Genomic DNA, 19648 nt, shown 5'->3' with positions numbered 1-19648 from the left:
CCTAACAGTTTTAAAACGAGCTGCAAATTTTTAAGTGATTTATTCCATCTTCTCCCATTGTCAGAGCAGAACTTGTTCAGTTCAGAAACCTGGCTGCAACCCCGTACTGAACTCTTGCTCCTTCGCTGCAGAAATTTGTTAGCCCGAGCTAGATTAGATTTTTAGCGGCTAATCTGACTGCTGTAGGGGTTTGCAAAGTGGGGACAGAGCTGCGCTATTGGATTTGCCCAATTCATTTGACTCCAGGACTATAATTGCGCTTATGTCTCACAAGGCTTCCCATAGCCTAGGGCTGGCGCGCGGCGGCAAGCGCCGCTTGGCAGCGCCGCGGCGGGAGGGGAAGGCGATGAAAGGGGCGCATTATCGGCGCCGCTCGGGCAGGAAGCCGCCCCTCCGCTCGCGAACGCCGCTCCGATTTTTAGGGAGCGTTGTGCCGGGCGCACAATGGGCCGGGGCAGGCCTGGCGGTTCCTCGGCGCGAGCGGCGGTCCGGCAGGCGAGCAGACGACTCCCTTCTGGGGCCAGCTGGCCTCCTAACGCAATTAGGGGGGGAAAGGAGGTCAGGCGGTGCGGTGCACGCCGCGGCCGAAGCCCAGAGCCGCTCGCTCAAGGAGCGAGGAGAGGCGGCGAGCCGGACCGAACCGAGCCGAACCGAACCACGGGGTGCGCGGAAAGCTTGGAAAAGCAGCGTTTGATCCGCGGCCGAGGAGCGCGCCGCGCCGGCGGCAGCCTCCTTCGAGCCGCGAGCTGTATTTATCGGTCGGGCGAGCGGAGACATCAAGAAATCGCTGTGCTCCAGCGCGTGCCGGTGGAAACGTGCACGTTGCGTTCACGTTTGTGAAATTGCCCGAGACCAAGAATTAGTTTTATTCACTATGCTTTCAGCTAGCTTGGGGAGGGGAAGAAATTGCAAACGGTCTCAAGAGTTTCCTTCCCTGAACATTTGTAGAGAGATCATTCAAGTCAGGAATGAATTTTAAAAAATCAGGGTATTTGTGTGTGTGTGGTTTTGTTTTTTTGTTTGTTTGTTTTCGTTTTTAATATCTTATTCTCTGGCTGTTTTGCAATTTTCATGAGGATTTCCCCCCCCCCCATACTCTCTATGGAGAGTATAGCATGAATCTTTTGCCCTATATGCATCGTGTACGCTGCCTTGGACCCATAACCAAACTTGCTTGCTTCCACCCTTCGGGGTATTTGGGTCTACCATGTAACTTGTATTTTTAATGAGTGATAAGGAAACTAGCAGCTGGCATGTTGTCACTGATAAGATTATAATAATGGTTTTTATCAAAGAAAGGATCTTTCCAGAACAAATATTTTTGATTAAGACCAACTCTATGTCTGTAACCCTACACCTTATCAACGCGACGATTAAGAATGCATGACTTGATTCATTTCAGAGCGCGGAAGACTGTCATTATCACCGTGTAATGTGGATGGCAGCAGAGGCAGTAATTTCTTACCGCGCTGTGATGTTTGCAAGGTTTTCAGCTCTTAGCCGTCGTCTGCTGTCTAAAACAAGCATAACAAGCATCTGTTGATCTGACTTCTCCCTGCTTAGTGAGTTTTGTTCTCTCTCGTACGTAATACAGGTGTGAAGTGTTTTGGGATTCTTGAGCGTGAAACGTATTTGATCGTCATCTGAATAATTAACTGTGAATTAAGAAGGATCTTTTAAGATGTATCCAGACATATTTTGATTACTGTTTTTATAGCATCAGCGACGAGTTGGGAACCTGTGTTGCAGGTCACAAATTTTGGGTGCCTCTTTACAAGCTCGGTACCGCTGACCCGCTCCGAATAGAGCTGGTGTAAAGGGGGCCCGCGTTTCCGTAGGCTCGTATAGGAGAGTAGAGCTCAGCTTCGGCTGCATTTGGAGCGGCCTTGCCAAACGCTGAGGTTTGCAGGACGTGTGACCTGTTGCGCACACAGTATTGTAGCCGGAAGGATTTTTTTTTATTATTTTTATTTTTTTAAGACTAAACTTTACATCTCACTTTTGATCATTTTTAAGGTCCCCTAGCTGTGCATCTCTTTATTCAGATACAAATCTAGATACTCTGAAAACAGTGGCATTTGCCAGTGATTGCAGTGAAATCAGAATTTTATCGTACACTTAGATTACTAATTAGTTTTGTATGTATTGGTCTGCACTGTGATATTATCAACATGAATATTTTCTTGGATGTTATTTTACTTTCACTGAGTAATTAAGAAAATGCATAAAATTCAGGATGACTGTGAGAACAGTAATACATACTAATTTTTATGCATTTAAGAAGCTCCAGCAGTAGTATTGTTAATGTTTCCATATTTTTTATAAGACAGCTCAGAAACTGTTTGTATTTTCTTCAAACAGAATTAAAAATGTCTTTCCTTTATAGGTGTAAGCACAATACAATTCTTCCTCATCTTTCTTTTATTTCATTTAAAACAAACTGAGAATTTGAGCCGTTCCGTGAACTTAGCTTTATTTTACTTTGCTAGAGTGCAAGCTGTTGGCAAAGTTGGTGGGTTTTAACAATTCTTATGGTCTTGCCGTGGTTTTTCTTACAGCCAGAGCCCAGTTTGCCGCCCGATCTTGTAGGGATGAAATCCTTTACTTTTAAAGATGTTACCTGGTTCTGAAGAGGGAAGATGCTTTGATAAATAGAGGCTAATACGAGGCCTGCGGAGATTATGTAGTTGTTATTTATCTAATGAAAAATCGAGATGATGAACAAAGCAGGTCTCTGCTTGGGCTGCTTCGTTAGGTCCGTTGTACGCGTTCTTCGAGAAGGCAGCGCCAAAGCGGAGGTGGTGTTTCTAAGGTCTGAGCGGGGCTGAAATCCCCTTTGTTTCGGGCTGGCGTTCTTCCTGCGGGTTAAACTTTACCTTTCGAGTTTGCCGTGGAAGCTATTGTGCGCGGCTCGTACGTGATTTTCAGATGCTTCCTGCCATCTGTTAGATCACCTCCAGCTCCCCCCTAACAAAGCAAACGCACGGATCTGCGGAGGGACTTGCTGTGCAAGTCGTATTTAAAATGTATCTACGTTTTATGCAACTCTGCTTAAAATGAAGGAGTAATTCCCCCAGTATTTCCCATTCTGCTGTAATTTGTGTCGTCCCGAGGGATTTTGTTTACGTTTTCAAACAGAAATTATTTCCAGACTCCGAATCCGCAAGGAAATATTCATTTTATGATAAACTGAGTAATAGCGGTTCATAGTGGAAAGTTTCTCGACGTCCTTAGTCAAGGCGTTCCTTATTTTTGTGACAGCTATGGTATTTTAACTGAAATACGATGTTCTCTGGGTTAATGTTTTGCTCTAGTAATTCAGATTGCCATCTTTAAATTATTATAGGTAATGTACATCTACATATTGTGCTAATGGGTAATTTGCTAATTACTTAATTAAGCCGTCAGATAACAATGCATTTCTGAATGAAGCAAATTATTTAACTGATCTTTTCATGAGCAACCAGGGAAAAACAATATTTTAACTTTTTCCATAATGAAATATTTCTACTATTGAGCATTGTAATTCAATTTGTAAGGCATGACCCCTCATAAACTGTTGTTATCACTCTGATTAATAAAGAGCCAATTTGCTGTTGCAGCTTCGCCACTTGGGAAATGATGAGGTTCACATCGTCTGGTCGGAGCACACCAGGAACTACCGCAGGGGCATTATACCGACAGATTTTGGAGATGTTCTAATTGTTATTTATCCGATGAAGAATCACATGTTTTTCATAGAGATAATGAAGAAACCAGAGGTATGTTTTGACTGCTGTAGTGGCTCTGTCATACGTGTTATTCAAGCGACCAACAGTTCTGTTGCTTGAACAGAACTGACTGTTTTAGCGTTCGCCTCCTTTCTGCAACAAATACTAAGCAGAGTTTAGCCATCTCGGTTTAAAAATATGCTGAGCAGTGAGATGTATTTTATTTGCTACATGTGAAAAGAAAGTAATTCACACTGTATTACTGCTTAGTGCTTAAGGGAAACATTTCAAAATTCTAAACCCATAGAAGTTACTGTACAATGAACAATGTTTAACATGATTGTGATTTCCAATGTAAGCCAATCAGTGCAAAATACTAAAGATTTAGGTTCCTCCTTTGCTATTAATTCACCCCATAAGGCTTGGCTACTGTTGTACATATGGCACTGTGCATTACCTCACGTGTTTCTGAGCCCTCGTGATGGTCTGGCTCACTGAGATGATGTAGTCCGTGGACAGCCTGACATCAGAGTAGTTTGATGGTAATGTTTTGTAACTACATTTTAGACGTTTTTTGAAATAATGGCTTTTTTTCATTGCAGAACGTCAAGTGTGTTTGTATATGTATGTATATAAAAGTGCTAGCTTAATAAATGCTGGTCTGGCATTGTAAGTGCACAAATATGGTAAAATATGCTTTATGAAAGTCATCAGTGTGATAAATACCATTTCCCTCATATGAGAGGCAATATTTGTCCAAGAGAGCAACCAGCTGTGGAAAACGCATAAATCTGACATATTTATCACTGTATGCCGTACTTTTTGAGTTGTAAAAGATACAGCTATTATAGGTTAACAGCTGGAGTTTTGCCAGCAGACATTTTCAGTAAGAAACCTGATTTTTTTAATAAATTGAAATAATTTCTTTTTTTGTCTTAAACTTGATTTTTCAGATCTACAATTTACTTCTCAGGAATTTTAGTAAAAAAATTTTTTACCTTAAAATGTCAAAGAGCTTTTAATGTATCTCGACCTCAAAGAGTTCTGTAAGAGAAATCAGAATTTAGCTTTATGAACATGCTTGAAGATTCTATGAATCAATCCGAAAAAAAGCTATGCCGCCGTATATGTTAGTCAAAAATGCCCGACGGGCTGCAAGAATAATAGCTAACTGGAAATTTAGTGTTATCCTTGCATTTAAAGTACAAACCATTACAATGTAATAAAATTAATCCAGACATTTCCAGGGCAAGTGTGGCTGACCTTTTGTTCACCAGCTACTGACCCCAGGGTGAATGAAAGAGGCTTGCAGAGAGAAATGTCTGTTGTTTGGCTTCAGTCCCTGGTATTTAAATTGCATTCCCTAATCAAATGAAAAGGCTGTCCTCTCTATCAGGTTACAGAATCCATGGCAACATTTGGCCTTTTATATACATAATGTTAGCCTTTTTGTTTGCATCTAAGTAGAGACACCTGGAGCAATGTTAACATTAACCGATTTAGCATTAATAGCTTCATTATATAAGAATTTCTGATCAGATAGCTGTTACTTTTGTTATATTGCTTCAGCTTGTATTGTTTTCATTTTTTATCTCCCTGCTTGGCAACCAGGCAATGATTTGCAAATTTTTTTTGTCTTGATTAATTAAGCAATATAATTATCAGGAACCGTGATGCAGTCTTTGCTCAACAAAGCTTCTGGGAGAAAACAATAGTAAGTCTGTTAGGATGAATGCATTCCACGCGTCACAGATGCATGAGGATATTCGGAACAATGAGACGAAAAGCTGCCTGCAAAAGAGGACAAAGAATGCCAAGCAGACTCTACACGCTGCACATACCGCCAGGGACATGCTGCGGGTTCCCTGGGACACAGATGCCTCGTTAGATTGCAGCTAGTCATCAGAGATTAATTCTCAGCCATTTGGTACAATAATTTACCCATTCCCCAGTCTTTTAACTAGTGCTGCTTGCTATAGAAGTGAAGGCTTTGTACTCAAAAGGTTTATTTAACCTTGCCTACTTTTACTGTTTGCAACAAAAATAATGATTTTTTTTTTTCCGCGGGAATTGTAATGAAGCAGGTGTTTGCAGCGTGGCGAATATTAATTTTTGTTTCACGGGTAACTTGCGTTGACATTTGGAGTGGTTCAGGAAGGGGATATTTGCCCTTTACTCTTTAATTTTTTTTTTTTTTAATTGATCCCTGTTTAAGTCTACCGTCATTTCCTTTGCGACCGTTTGAAACAGCGTTTTCTTCGAACGGCTGTAAAATACCAACTCGCAAGAAGTCCTGAGCGGCGAGCGTACCGCTGCGCCTGCGGTTTGTTCTCCGCCTCGGCGGTGCGGCGGGATCCATGCGGACGGCAGCGCGGGCGGCGTAGTGCCGGATCCGCCTGGGAACCGGGGGTCCTGCCGCAGGCTGTGCGGGGTGGAAAGCGGGCCTTCGCTCCCGGGGGAAATCCGGGGGAGCGAAGCACGCGCAGACCTCCGGAGCGTTTGAGCCCCCTGCACTGAAACCGCAGCTGAGCTATGAACGCTGATTTGGGAAGCGTTACTCTCGGTTCTGGCTCCGTTTGGATTATGTTTGGTTTTCTTTGATAGTACAAAATCGTTCGCTTCCATGCAAAGTCCCTTCTATCCTTTACTGCGTTTAAAGCTTTGTTGTTTTTCTTTTTCCATCTGACGGTGTATGCTGGCTTTGTATGAGGAAAAACGTAATTTCTGGCAAAGCATGTCCCTAGGACGCGTTTCTTCAAATAATCCGATTTTCTTCTTGAAAAAAGCAGGTTTCCTTAACCTGTGCTTCCCACCTGCTTTCTGAAAGTCCCGCACTTAACACGTGCAGGGGAGATGAGCTAAGTCATAAGCAGTACGGCTTTATGGTGGTGCTCTTCCCTTGCTTCCTTCCTCCTCCGATCGTCGGCGGTAGCAGCCGGCCGGGCGGCACGCTTATCCGAGCGCTTATCCGAGCGCCCGCGGTGCCCCCCGCGGAGAGCAGCGCCCACGCACGCGCGCCCCGCGCGCTTCTGCTTCTGCCCTGCGGGGCAGCTCGTCAAGTCCGTCGCTTTTTTGTTTAAAAAGCATTTTTCGGTACATAAAAGTATGTTTGAATGGAGCATGACTCTTAAACTCTTAGAGAAAACTATTATTAATGAAACTTTTCACTTTAAAATGTCAGTCGATGATGATGGTTTGGAGATATTTTTGATAAATTTACTGAAGAGTGCCCTTGGAATTTTTTTTTTTTTTTTTTTTTAAAGAGAGGGTGTGTATGTATATATGGACAGATATGCCCATAAACACCTTAAATATATTTTACGTATATAAACGTTCAAACTAGCTAGTTAGTAATGTTAGCATTTAAAAAAAAAAAAAGCGTATGTGCACACACACACACACCCAGAGTAGTACATGAGAAGCAATACTGAGCAGTGCCACATGAGCAATAATTCATGAGAAGAATCCAGGATTAGTTTAGAAAAGAAAACAAAACCGAACAAAACCCACACTATGGAAGCATTTTACGCTGATCTATTTTTTGGTCTTTGGTGATTATTTTAAGTAAAGGAATGACAGAAAAACTGTGGGAAAAGACAGCTGTCATTTGCAGATGTTATATTAAAACCAAATTTCTCCTGTAATTCATTGCCACTTCTAATTAGAAGAATTCCCTAGATGCAAGGGATTTATATTATTCCCTTTGTCCATTTATTGAATGACTGTCACAGTCACCCACAAGCGGTTGCGGAAGAATAATAGAGGGTATTTATTTATGTGATAAGCCTCTATACAGGTGGAAAAAATCCATAGCTTAAATATTGATGATTGCTGCTAGCTTCTGTCTAGGGTGGTTTTTTTGTTTCGTTTTGAATTTGTGATAGGAAAATGAGTGTTTGTAAATATTTGACTACTTGTAAATATTAACATTTATTATACATTTTAACATTTAGATGTTCTTATTTTGACATTGCAAAATCTGTTGTGTATGTGTAATTCCAGATGTTTTTCACTTTTATGAAGTGTGTGGGCTTTTTACCTAATACAGCTTTTTTCTGAAGAGCCATATGTCATCAAATTACATTATGTGATGGTTTCCTCTGAAGGCAACCCTAAAGTAACACAGTTTTAACATGTGAACATTGTATACTGGAATAGACCTGTTGGCATCTGTCCCAGCTTTGTTTACGTGCTACTGACTTCGAGAGGTTTTAGTTTTCTGCCATCTTCTTTACTTTCCACAGACCTGATTATCTTGCATCAGCTCAATTTTTTCCTGTAGTGAAGTCCAGGAAAGGCGTTTATGGAGGAATATTTGATACAAACACTTTCTTGCAAAAACTCCTGCCGATGCTGTGTTGCTCAGCCAGTGAATCAGGGTCTCCTGTTGTGAGATGCAACATAGAAAACATCTCAATATCTACTCAAAATGGAAAATCAACTTCGAATTCATAGATGAATTTTGTTAATATAAATCATAAATTAATGTTTAGAGTTGAATATTCTATAAAATGCCCTTATGCATGTAAAATAACCTTGTAGCTCCAATTGGCTTGACTTTATATGCGTTGTTTTTATTTTGGGGTCTGCAGGTGCCATTTTTTGGTCCTCTCTTTGATGGAGCGATAGTGACTGCAAAGCTGCTGCCAAGCCTTGTGTGTGCCACGTGCATCAATGCCAGCAGAGCCGTGAAGTCCCTCATCCCCCTCTACCAGAGCTTGTATCCTTTCTTCCTACTGATGCAATGCACTTCTGAGGTAGGATTCTTCATTCCTGATATTCTTCTGTTAGAGGTAAGTGTTAATGAGAATCCTTCCAATCTGATTTTATTGGAAAATGTCAAAGCTTTCTTTCTGTCAAGCTCGATGTTTTTAGCATCATTCGTGCCCAGCTGTAATCCAGGGTTTTAAAAATAAGGTCGTAACATCAGAAGAAAGATCTCACCAGCTGTTTCATACAATTGCTTATGGTAGATTTGGACTTAACATTTCTTCTTTGAACTGTAAGTGGTGATAATCTTCAGTTACCTTTCATGCTAATAAAATAGTTACCTACAGTATATGCTAGACTGATACAGAAAGCAAACCGTATTCCCACCTTCTTATTCAAGGAAGTAGTCCCACTGACTTTACTGGGACTCGTTACATTAGTAAGACAGATGGGATTTGGCCTATGATTTGGATGTTTCAGTTGCCTAATTCAATTTTTATTCCAGCCATGTCTGTATTTAAGCATTCTCAGAACATATTTTCTAACAGCTGCTGGAAGATAACTAGATGGTATGCTTCTCTGTTACAAAACATGTAGTATTGACTTTTATTCTTACATGATACGCAGACTAAGAGCACAAAATTGTTACTTGACATTCTGGGATTCTCTTCTCATAATGCCATAATTATGCTGGAAACATTTTATAGCATGTTTTGTTAATCACATCTCTCTAGTCTCAGGACCAACACTCACTGCACTTTACTTTCTTTGGGTGCTTTTCATATGAGGATTTTTCTAATCATAGGAGTTTGAGAAAGTTTGGAAATGGAATGTTTTGGTCTTTGAAAGAACATAGGTTAATTAGTTTGAGACACATTTTTAATACACATAATATCTTCCAAATATTTTCTTTAGAAGAGGCAGTTTAATATACTTGGCAAATATACTCAGAATTAAGAGCAGCATTGTAGTTAAATGAATTCACATTTTATTAACTTCATTGTTTACTCGTTTTAAAATGAAGTAAGCCAGTGGTTGTTGCATAAGCAGCTGAATGCAAAAGTACCTCGCAGCTATTTAAAACATGCCAGGTTTTTCAGTTTTGTTTAATGAGAGAAATCTAGCTAATTACTAAAATTCCTTTAATGCTCAACTTTGACTATATAAGCCGATGGATTAATCTACATATCACAGTAAAACTACAGTGTGGTAAAATTAACACAGAACAGTGCTTACAAGAATGAAGCGATCCTGTTGCCCCTTACTGTTACCCTGCCGCCTAACTCCCGGTAGGAGTCCTCTGATTTTTAGCTCCTGTTCATCTTAGGGCTTTCGCATTTTGTGAGCAAACAATTTTCACTAGCCTGCTGTGCTCCTGCTTTCCTGTAGGCTCTTCCTAGGTCCTGATTTATCCCCAGTGAAACATGAGCGACACAGACGTGACAGCCTATACTGCTTTTCAGCATATGCTGGGGTCCAGCTGAAACGGTGTCTGTCCCCAGATGCGCAGTTTCCCTTTTCGCGCGTGCTTTTGCACCAGAGGTTTCTGTAGTGAATCAGATGCTACTTCTGAAAACTGAAAGTAGATTGAGAGACTTCTGAAGCTTAAAGATGATGTGGTGGGAAGATCCCATCAGGATGGCGTTGGGGTAGATGAGAAAGCTATACATAACTTTTATGATAGATAATTGAACACCTTTTATAGCAAAGGCACAAAGAGGTACTAAAATTTTTAATGAGACAGAAACTTGAATTTAAGTTTATGGATGCATGTATATTGAAATGGATTGCAGTTGAGAAGTTTCTGGGAGAGGAGGATTGAGATGGAGCCAGACGGTGGGGCGACATCCAACCAGATGCATTTGACGTAACCATGAATAAGTCAGAAATCCTTTTCTAATTTCCAGGTGTGATGCGTGGGGTTTCCCAGCCCCGTGGTGGTCTGAGGGTGACTTTATAACTTACTTGGTTACAACTGGGTACTGTATTCTTGTTGCAAATCCTGCGAGTTGCAGAAGGAAGTGTTTGAACGTGTCCCGGATGGCGATGCTGGTTTGTAGCTCTTCTCGCAGTATGCAAGCTCAGCGAGTGACTTTGCTCTCCGGTGTTCGCTGTACTAACTACAATTAAGAGGACAGGAGAAAAGCAGACCCAGCAGTTCAGAAGTAACGTAAGCAAGTTTAATAACTTTGTCGGGTTACAACCGCCTGTAAGTGCGAGGCACGCTGAGAGACGGGATTGCGTATTGTGATGCAGGGAGAAGATGAACATGAAATGAGAAGAGACTGCTTGCAATTCCTCCGTTAGCTTCTAAAATATAATAGCGAACAGCCGTATTTTAGGGAAAAGGTGTTCTATAAAGTTTTAAACCAGCTTAATATGTGTGCTTTAATTAGTGTTGCCACAAGTAAATAAATGCACATGGCTGATTTTGCAGAAGTGAACTCTTAAATTATAAATTACATAGAATTTTATAAAAAGTCATTTTATTTCTAAGGACATTATAGCATTTTATTTATTAACTTGCAGATGATAAAATTTTGAAGTGTTTTATACTCAGATGGTGAAAGGAAAAGGATGCAAAAGAGCAATGGGCTTTAGTGGCTGTAACTAATGGACAAAGAGTCAGCTTTAAGAATTATAAATGTACTGAAAGTAAGGTGAATAACTCAAAAATGTCAATGGAAAGCAGAAATAAAAAGCAATAATCCTGGAAAAGTAAACAATGATGTTTTGCAACACGTGAGACGTAACCTTGCAGCTGGGTGAATGCAGAAGAGTTGTGGTAGCCTGTTAAGGCAGAGCTGAGGAGTGACCTTCCAGTTTTCTTTGTAGAACAAGCCGTTTTAAAAATCAGCACTCATAGTAAGAGTTAATAGTTAAAAATGTTCTTGATTCAAGTGTGGTTAGAAATTGGTAATTGCACAGAATAACTGAAAGAACAGCAGTGAAGATTGCTCTATGGCTGCTCAGGTCACGTCTTAAACACTCTGTTTGGTTGTAAATGGTTCAATAGTAATAAAATATTGACTAATCTGAGGGAGATCAAGGGTCAGTTATAAAAGAAGTAGGAGACTTGAGGGATTGGCTCATCGAGTGACGCTGGAAGTTTAAAAATAAAACCAAACGCTCCTGCTCCACCTTCCCTTTCTGCCACTGTTAAGTTGGTGGCGGTGTAAAATATTTATCGGGACGGTATTCTAACCGTAGCGTATTGCACCCAGCAGAACTCTCGTTTGAGCTTTCCTGTTGAAGGATGGGAAGTGAATAAATGTTTGCGGTGCCCGAGGGGAAGTGATCTGCATCTTGTAGGTAGCGGGCTGCTGAGCTCTGGCAGCCTCATGCAAATAATGACAGCTGAAGTCACTTGTTGGAAAGTCTGTAAACTCTGGTTACAGCTGCACTTGTCAGTAGCTTTAAGGGAAGTGTAATCAGCCACAGAGATTAATTTGCATCTCAATTAGGAAAGAGTCAGGAGGAAGCGGTAGGGTCTGTTGCTAGAAGGTTGTGGAAGAAAGCTCATCAGGCACAAAAGCCTCCCAACTCTCAGTGCTCCAGCTGAGTGGAGGACAATATCTGCGCTTTAGTTACCATGGGGACCAGAAGCCTGCGGAGCCACCGAAGAATCTGTGGTTTGCACTGTAATCATTTGGTCAGGATGACACAAATTCCACTGTTGTACCCAAATACAGTTTTCTGTTGGAAATTTCTTTGAAAATGGAAAAGGTAACTATGGCAGACCGTAGAAGATTTTTTTTAATCTCTGTTTTGTGTTGATGTAGCTATTTCTGTTTTAAGGCGTTCATTAGAACAAGGAAAATATGCATTAAAAAGTAACTAATTTAAACTTTAGTCTAAAGCCATTCTGGCTGCAAGTTTTGTTGCGTGAGTCAAATGGCGTGTGATGGCATTAGAGCGAAGCAGACGCGGAGCGGTTAGGTGGCATCAGCTTCTCCTGGGTGTGGTTAAAGCCCAGTGTGCTCTGCGAGCATTGCAATGTTTGCGGATGATTATACATTAGCATATGTTTAAAATATTCATTTTTTTTTTCAGAAGTGCATTCGTCCTTGGTGCACTGAAGCATCGAGACTAAGCAGCTGCAGACCCTCCTAAATGGTGCTCTCACAAACCGTAAGCAACTGTTGAGAGCTAGGTAACATGTTTCGGGAGGAAGCCTCACCATTCTGCTTTTTCAGGCAGTAATTTTTATTTTAAATACGCTTGTATATTTTATTGTAATCATAAACAATAAGGTGGGTTAAATTATCTAAAACCAGAAGAATAGCGTTTAAACTTACTAAAATTGTTGTATAGAAATGTATGTACTTATGCAAGTTTTTGAGAGTATTAAAGCCACCCATTTGCTGGGGAAAGGAGGGAACAACTAGTCTGTCAGATTAAAATAATTATCTGTGTTGAAACTAAAGTTCCTTTTAACTGAGCCCGGTTAAAGCAGAGGTTGCTTGTTGTCAATATTGTCTTTAAGAGTAATGCAAGTCTGTAAGCAGAATGCCCTAGGAGTTAAGAGCAGGGATGAAAAACAGTGTATTTGTAAGGCTTTGGTAAAATTAGACAGGAAGAAGGAAGATATAGCAGCATGAACTGTATGTAAAATACGTGATGCAATGTAAAATCCATCCAGGTTTGAATAAGTTAATAAGTTGTTGTATCTTTCTCCTTCTATGAACAGTTTTTTCTTTCAAAATGTCTTGGTCAGTTTAGAACTCCCTAAACGCAGTTTTCTGACAAATTTAAATTGAGATACTTTAGTGACAGTACTTTTATCCCCTTTGGGGTTTTTTGAAAACATGCCTGGAGGTGGGAAGAGTTCTTTATTGTGTGCGGTCTGCTTCAGAAGATCCGAATCTCTTCGTGCTCTGCGTCGTCGTTGCTGTTTGACTAGACTAGCTACGTAGGTAGACTGTCTCGCAAGAGGAAGTTCTTGATTTTTTCGGTCTGCGGATGGAGGTGCTGTTTGTGTACTTGCCTGTTGTGTACTTCAGGGTAAGGCTTGTGTAGACAAATCGACCTTGTCCCTCCGGGTCGAGATGAAGACAAGTTGGTGGAGCAAGGTGAACAGTAGTTGCAATGTTAAGTCACACGTCATAATTTTTTTTTTTTAATCATTATTAACACGGCTTCACATTGTACTTGCGGGCAGCAAATAATTCTTCAGCTCATCCCATTGCTATCCTTCCAACCATTTCCTTCACACATTCAGCTAATACCAGTGACGGAGGAGTAGGGCTGGCCTGATATGTGAGATGGCTTTTGTGTATGCCGGCCTGGTGGCTTTTCCTCTTGAAATTCTGGATTTCCATTTTTTCTTTTCATGCTTACGAGAACTGAAACAACTTCAGAGCTATTAGCAGCTAGCGAGGTGTCAGAAGAAGGATGAAAGGAATGACTGCGCTGAGGCCAAGTAAAGGGGAGGACAGAAGGGCTTGGGAGTTTGCAGACCGGTCGGTGTAACATAAATTGCCAGAAAATTACTGGATCGATTCCTGAAGCTGCCCATGGAAAACTAGTACGTGGGTAACAACCAGTGTCATTGGACAAGATCAAATCATGTCGTACCAGTTTTTTTCCTTGGCGGTGGCATAACAGGACCTGTGGACAAGAAAGAAGCTACAGGTGTTAAGGTGCAGCACTAAGGTTCTGCCATCTAAATGATATTTTCTGAAGGGAGCTGAGAGGGTATGGCTAAGATAGAAATACAACTGGCTAGGCAAACTCAGCTGGAGAATAGTTACCAGCTGTTCATAATCAAAATGAAAGGTCCTGCTAAGCAAGAGTCCGTTCTAGTTCCAGGAATATTAAATATTTCAAAAAATGATTGGGATGATAATATACGGTTAAAATTGCATCTTCGTGCTTTCTTCCAGCTTATTTTCAATTACTTGTATGTTAAAGTTTTCTTTTGAACATTTGTACGTTCTAGAGTCTCAGTTGCCTTAAGCTGCCTTGTGTGTAGTCATGGACATCTTTGAGAGCTGGTCTTGTCTGTACAGATAAATATTAAAAGTAAACAGGATTTGTATTTAAGACTTTTTGTATAGGTTCAATTTACAGCTGATTTTAAGCTGACAGCTTTTAGGCTCAGATGCTAGTAAACCTCCAAATATGCAAGTGTAACTAAGTCTGCAGGTATCGGGCACCTCGGTCCATATTTTATTGCTGGTCTCCAAAAAAACTTTTGGATTTGGGGAAAGCAGTGTCTTAGCAAAGAGATACACTCAGCATGCACAGGAGAAATGCAATTTTGATTACCGTGTCCGTCTGAATGGAGTACTGTCCTTGCTCCTTAAAGTTGTTTTGGTTTAGAACTTCGTATATTGGGCCCAAGTTTTATTTAAGAAATTTCATTACTTAAAAAATCTCATAACTTTTATAATTTAAGTTATTTCAAAGTTATTTGTCGTATTCTATTGCTCCCCCCACACACACATTGTGAATAGCAATTGTACTTTTAATCCTACTCTCCATCTACTAACTGCATGTGAAGAAAAATTGGATGGACTTGATGTCTCTGATACGCTGCCCCAGCTTCTCCTAGCTTTTTGTAAGGAACCTACTGGAAAGCATAAAATTCCCCTATATGTGTGCACCACTTATTTCCTGTATTCTTGGTGGATTTCGTAGTCTTCAAATTATTTTCTTAAAAGTGTAAGCTACATTTATCTTCCTGTGAATGGGTAAATAGGTAGTTCCTGTTGGGGTTTAATAAGAATTAACATGTTTCTTGTAAAATTACCTTCTTAGCAACCTCACTTTAGAATAAATTGGCTTGGTCCTACCATGCAACTGCCTTTTTTTTTTTTTTTCCCTCCTTATTGATCCATTTGATCCCTGCATATTTTTCATTCTCTTTTATAGCGTATTGATTAGAGTACAATGCCGAATTACTCTTTAGGGAAAGAAGAAATAACTGAAACTTGGGGGGGGGGGGGGGGGGGAGGGAGGAGAGACATGTGACTCATCTCCCCACTCAGCTGCTCTTTTTGCCCTCCAGCCGAGCTGCCTCAGGTAGCAGCGCAAGCGTTCTCGGAAATGAAATCCGAGCAGAAATGTCTGACATCAGCCGTGCTGCTGCTTCGTTTTCTTCATTAACATACAGAGAATTACATACAGGCTGAACTAAGCATCTGTAACCTGGTGAGAAGAAAAGAAATTACCACAGTGGCAAGTTGTGATACTGTTTCCAAAGTTGTTTGCGTTTGTTGTCGTCGTTCCTTCAAAGAGAAACCCTGAAAACAGAAGTTTTAAATTCTTCCCGAGTCTGTCCTGGATGTTCACGGTACTTTGCTGCCACTTAATGTGTCTGTGCATTAGGCGCTTAATGCGTCGGTGCATTGTGAAAATGCATACGCTCGACATAATAGCTGAGCACTGGATGTCACCGTTTCTCTGGCTAAGATTTGCAGTCCTGCGGCCAGCAGAAATCACAGCACTTCCTTTAGAGAAGCAATTTGGTACATAGCTTTTAAAGGTTTATGTGCTGCAATGAATAGAGCACACCTACTTAGCTGTACCAAGCAAGTAGCTGCTCAGGATGAATTCAAAAGACCGTCTAAATACGTAACAAAAAAGATATTTGTAACTTTAATTATATTGCATCCAGATATTAACGTAGTTATCATATATGAATATATCGTGTCTGGAATCAAGAAGATTAAGCAAAGAACATCAACTTTGAATTTGCAGTGTAGCTCCTTTTGTCGGTTCAAGCCAATTTATGATTAGCTTAACAGAGTGATTGATTTTCTCATTTGTTTTATCAGAGACTTCAAACAAGAAAAATATTTTCTGTTCGATTTAATCGTGTGAGTGACTGGCATACCTATTTTGTAGCTGCATGTAACATCAGCTGGCTGAAAACACTTTTCGTGTACCTTTCGAAGTGTGTTTTGCTGAGCTTGCATGAAGAACGCTGTTTTGATTATAATGGTAGGTGAGATCGTACTGTGAAAATAAAATAGCAAGCCTATTACTTCTTTTAGGGAAGAGTCCATAATTTCTTTGCTTCGTTTCATCCGAAGGGGTTGTGCCTTCAAGCCGTATAGACCCCGCTGGAAATCAGTATGAAATTCTGAAGCGTGCGTCACGGTGGCTGTGACAATTGATACGACACGGCATGTGACAGGTCTCTGCCGGAGCGGTCACTCCGGGCTCCCGGGAGTAGCTGTGGTCAGTCGCTGTCGTTCTGCCCGCAGAAAGCCGCCGATTTAACTTGCCGCCCTTGGCTTTCCTGTCAGTTATGGTGACCAGCCAGCACGAGACGGGTTTGAGCTTCCGACAGAAGCGTTTGGTCCAGCGGCGCCGGTTTCCGAAGGACACTGGCGCATGCTCCGGGAGCTGCAGTAGGTGGTGTGAAGCAGCGCTGACCTTCATTCTGCAGCGCAGTTTCCCTGCCGGAGCGGATCGATAGCGGAGCCGGCTGGCTCTGCTGCTTACCTTCCATTCGCACAGCGAGAACCTTCTCCGGGCGGCAATCGATAGCTCTAATCTGTTCCAGCCCGTAATAAGTCATGCGAGGCAAAGCTTTTAGGTGGCATTACACGGGATTGCGGAGGCGGCTCTTCAGCTCTTACTCATAGTGCTCTTCATAGACTTGCCGGGAAATCTACTGCGTTCCATTCATTAATATAGAAAGAGCTATCTAATACTTATACGAATTTAGTCTTCAGATGTTTCTGAATGATGTACGGATGCAATGCCTTTTAAATTTCTATATTTTTATGTGTGCAACTGTGCATATATCCATCACTGTTCATATTCCCTTGTAACATACCTTGGGTATACATTACTCTTAACTGCTCATGATCTCCACCAGCTTGCAAACTTCACTGCTGCCTGTCTTCCTTTCTCTATCACATGTAACGGTATTAAAAAATCAGGTGGGAGCTAGACGTTCCAAGTGAACTCCGTTATTTATTCACAGAATTTGTATAACAACAAAAAGTCATACCTGCCCTGGTTGCCTGCTTCATGTCCCTCGTTCCTGTGACTGGAGACGGCCACCATCGGCGTAGGAAGACTAGCTGCGTTAATTCCTTGCTGCCGCTTCCCTTTGGATTCTCGCCTTCCTTCTCATTGTTCTCAGCGCGGCCGTTTCCGCCCCCCCGGATCGCTGCAGAAACTGCGCTCGGGGTCTCTAAGCAAAGCTTGCTGTTTTGTGTGATAAAAGACCTCTTGCACCTCCAAAAAATATTATTAGTTCGGTGACCCTTAGTCTTCCCACCTTTTAGGATGCCTTTATATGATTTCATGCTAAAAATACAATTGGTTTTCCTGTTGTAACGCGGAGCATCGTTATTCTTCTCCACAGTTGGAAGCTGTAAAGATCACTGAGGGCTGTTGGTAAAGTCCCAAGCTAATTCTGTAATAGAATTTGAAATAGCAGTCTGCTGCTCTTCCCAGCGATGACCTGCATTTGTGCACATGCTCCTCAGTAAAAGTAAACAAAACCCAACAGCCTTCTAGGTTTTTGTTTGCTAAATAATGTAAAAGCAGTTCTAAAAAAGAACTTGTGTTTAAGTGACATCCTGAATTAAATGGTTTTTAAAATGAAATGTGAATTCGCTGTGTGATCTAAGTCACAAATAGAAAAGTCATCTTTGGATTTATTTAATGATGCACACGTACAATGATTCAAAACAAGCTTCCTAAAATGCACTGCCATGCCCCTAGCAAAGACTGGAAAGTCATGATCTCGCTGGAAATAGTATAGCTTATATTATTTAAAAAGCAGATCAGAATTTGGAGTTGGGAATTTGAAGTTTAATTCTCTGACGTGGAAAAGCTGCTGCTTTGCGTGAAACTTTCTTTCTTCTTTGCTTCTGTTTCTTCATCAATAATTTATTTGTACATGAAAAATTTTGCAGGAAGCTGGGGCTTTTGATTGTTGCTTTAAACTCTTATGTCCTGGGCTTTTAGTCAAACTGAGCTGTGCAAAAGTGCTCATATACCACTGCTTGTTCTTTGTAAAGTTGCGGGAAGTAATGTTGATCCAGTTTAAATCTATGGAAGTACAATATAGTTCTTTATATATTCACAAGCAAAATTTGATAGCTTTCTCTGAAATTCGATGAAGAGCACTATGAATAAGAGTTGAAGAGGAAAATAAGATTCTGGGCATTTTGTACAAAGTGGCTAATATATAATAGGTATTAATATAGTCCCTAGTATTTGGGTGCTTAAAGCCATCTGAAATTGTCCGCATCCCTAGATTAACTCGCCATCCCTCTCTCACACTTTGGCTGCAAAAAAGGGGGAGGAATCTTAATTTACTGTTTGGGCAGGTTTAAGGTCTGTTTTCCCCATGTTGAAAGCGCTTTATGATTAGCTGTAGAAATATTAAGTAATAATGGAGAATTTCAGAAGATCCGAAGGGATGAAGCCGGTGGTGCTGCAGGGGACGCAGGGCCCTTCGGTAGAGATTTCTCCGGTGAGCAATCGCGCTGGCTCTGATGGGGTTGTTCGGGGAATAGCTTTGACACTTTGGTCAAGCTGACAACCGTCAAAGTGCCTCCATCATCCTCCGGAAAACAAAAACAGTTTTATTACAGTGCGGTTTTTGTCAGTGTAATTTTGCCCTACCCCAAGGGCCTTCAGGAAGCCGGTAACGTCGGTCTGGTTTTAATTTAGGTTACAGTAATGAAGTGAGAAAGTAGCAGGGTATATAGTTTTATTTATAATTAAGCTAGTGAACATACCTTGCCTAGGTGGTGTGAGTTCACACTCGCCTTCTCTCCGAAAAAGGTGCCGCTAGAGGCCGGGCGCCCCCGGCTCGCTCTCCCGCGTTTGCCACCGCGAGAGCGCCTCCGGCTCGGGCGCGACGCGGGCCTCCCTCTGAAGCTGCGCCCGCAGCCAGGACTGATGCGTTCGCGTTAACGCTACGTGGCTCGTTCCGAGTACGTACCCCCGACGAAGGGTTTTGTGTCCTTAATGTTTTTAAAACCAGTCTTGGTGGTTTTTACCGCGTCAGCTCCTGTTAGCTTCGGAGGGATTTTCGCGGCTAAAACCCGCGTCGTGTCTTTTAAAAACTCGCTTCCCTCTGGGTTTCCCGGGATTATTTTCGTTTGGCTTTTTGTCACGAACGTAGGAGGGGGGGAAAGAAAGAAAAGAAAAAAGGAGAAGAACAACGACAAAGTTTTATCTGGCTGGCTTTTAGATGCAACCGCGGTCCTCGCGCGGCCGCAACCTTCGCCGGCGCGAGCGTGAGCGCG

General features: G+C 41.5%; 1 protein-coding gene across 2 annotated transcripts in view; it reads left to right on the top strand.

The window, feature by feature from the left end:
* The window catches only part of RALGAPA2 (Ral GTPase activating protein catalytic alpha subunit 2), a 176574-nt gene that overhangs the window by 115330 nt on the left and 41596 nt on the right, over positions 1–19648 (top strand). For both annotated transcript variants that reach the window (XM_026060222.1, XM_026060223.1), the window contains exons 36-37: positions 3603–3761; positions 8303–8430. In XM_026060222.1, coding sequence (XP_025916007.1) covers positions 3603–3761; positions 8303–8430 — 287 coding nt within the window. The remainder of the gene's footprint in view (positions 1–3602; positions 3762–8302; positions 8431–19648) is intronic.

Source organism: Apteryx rowi, unplaced genomic scaffold, assembly GCF_003343035.1.
Source record: "Apteryx rowi isolate R43461 unplaced genomic scaffold, aptRow1 scaffold_167, whole genome shotgun sequence".
Lineage (NCBI taxonomy): Eukaryota > Metazoa > Chordata > Aves > Apterygiformes > Apterygidae > Apteryx > Apteryx rowi.
The sequence above is the reverse complement of the archived record's forward strand: the minus strand, read 5'-3'. Positions and strand labels throughout refer to the sequence as shown.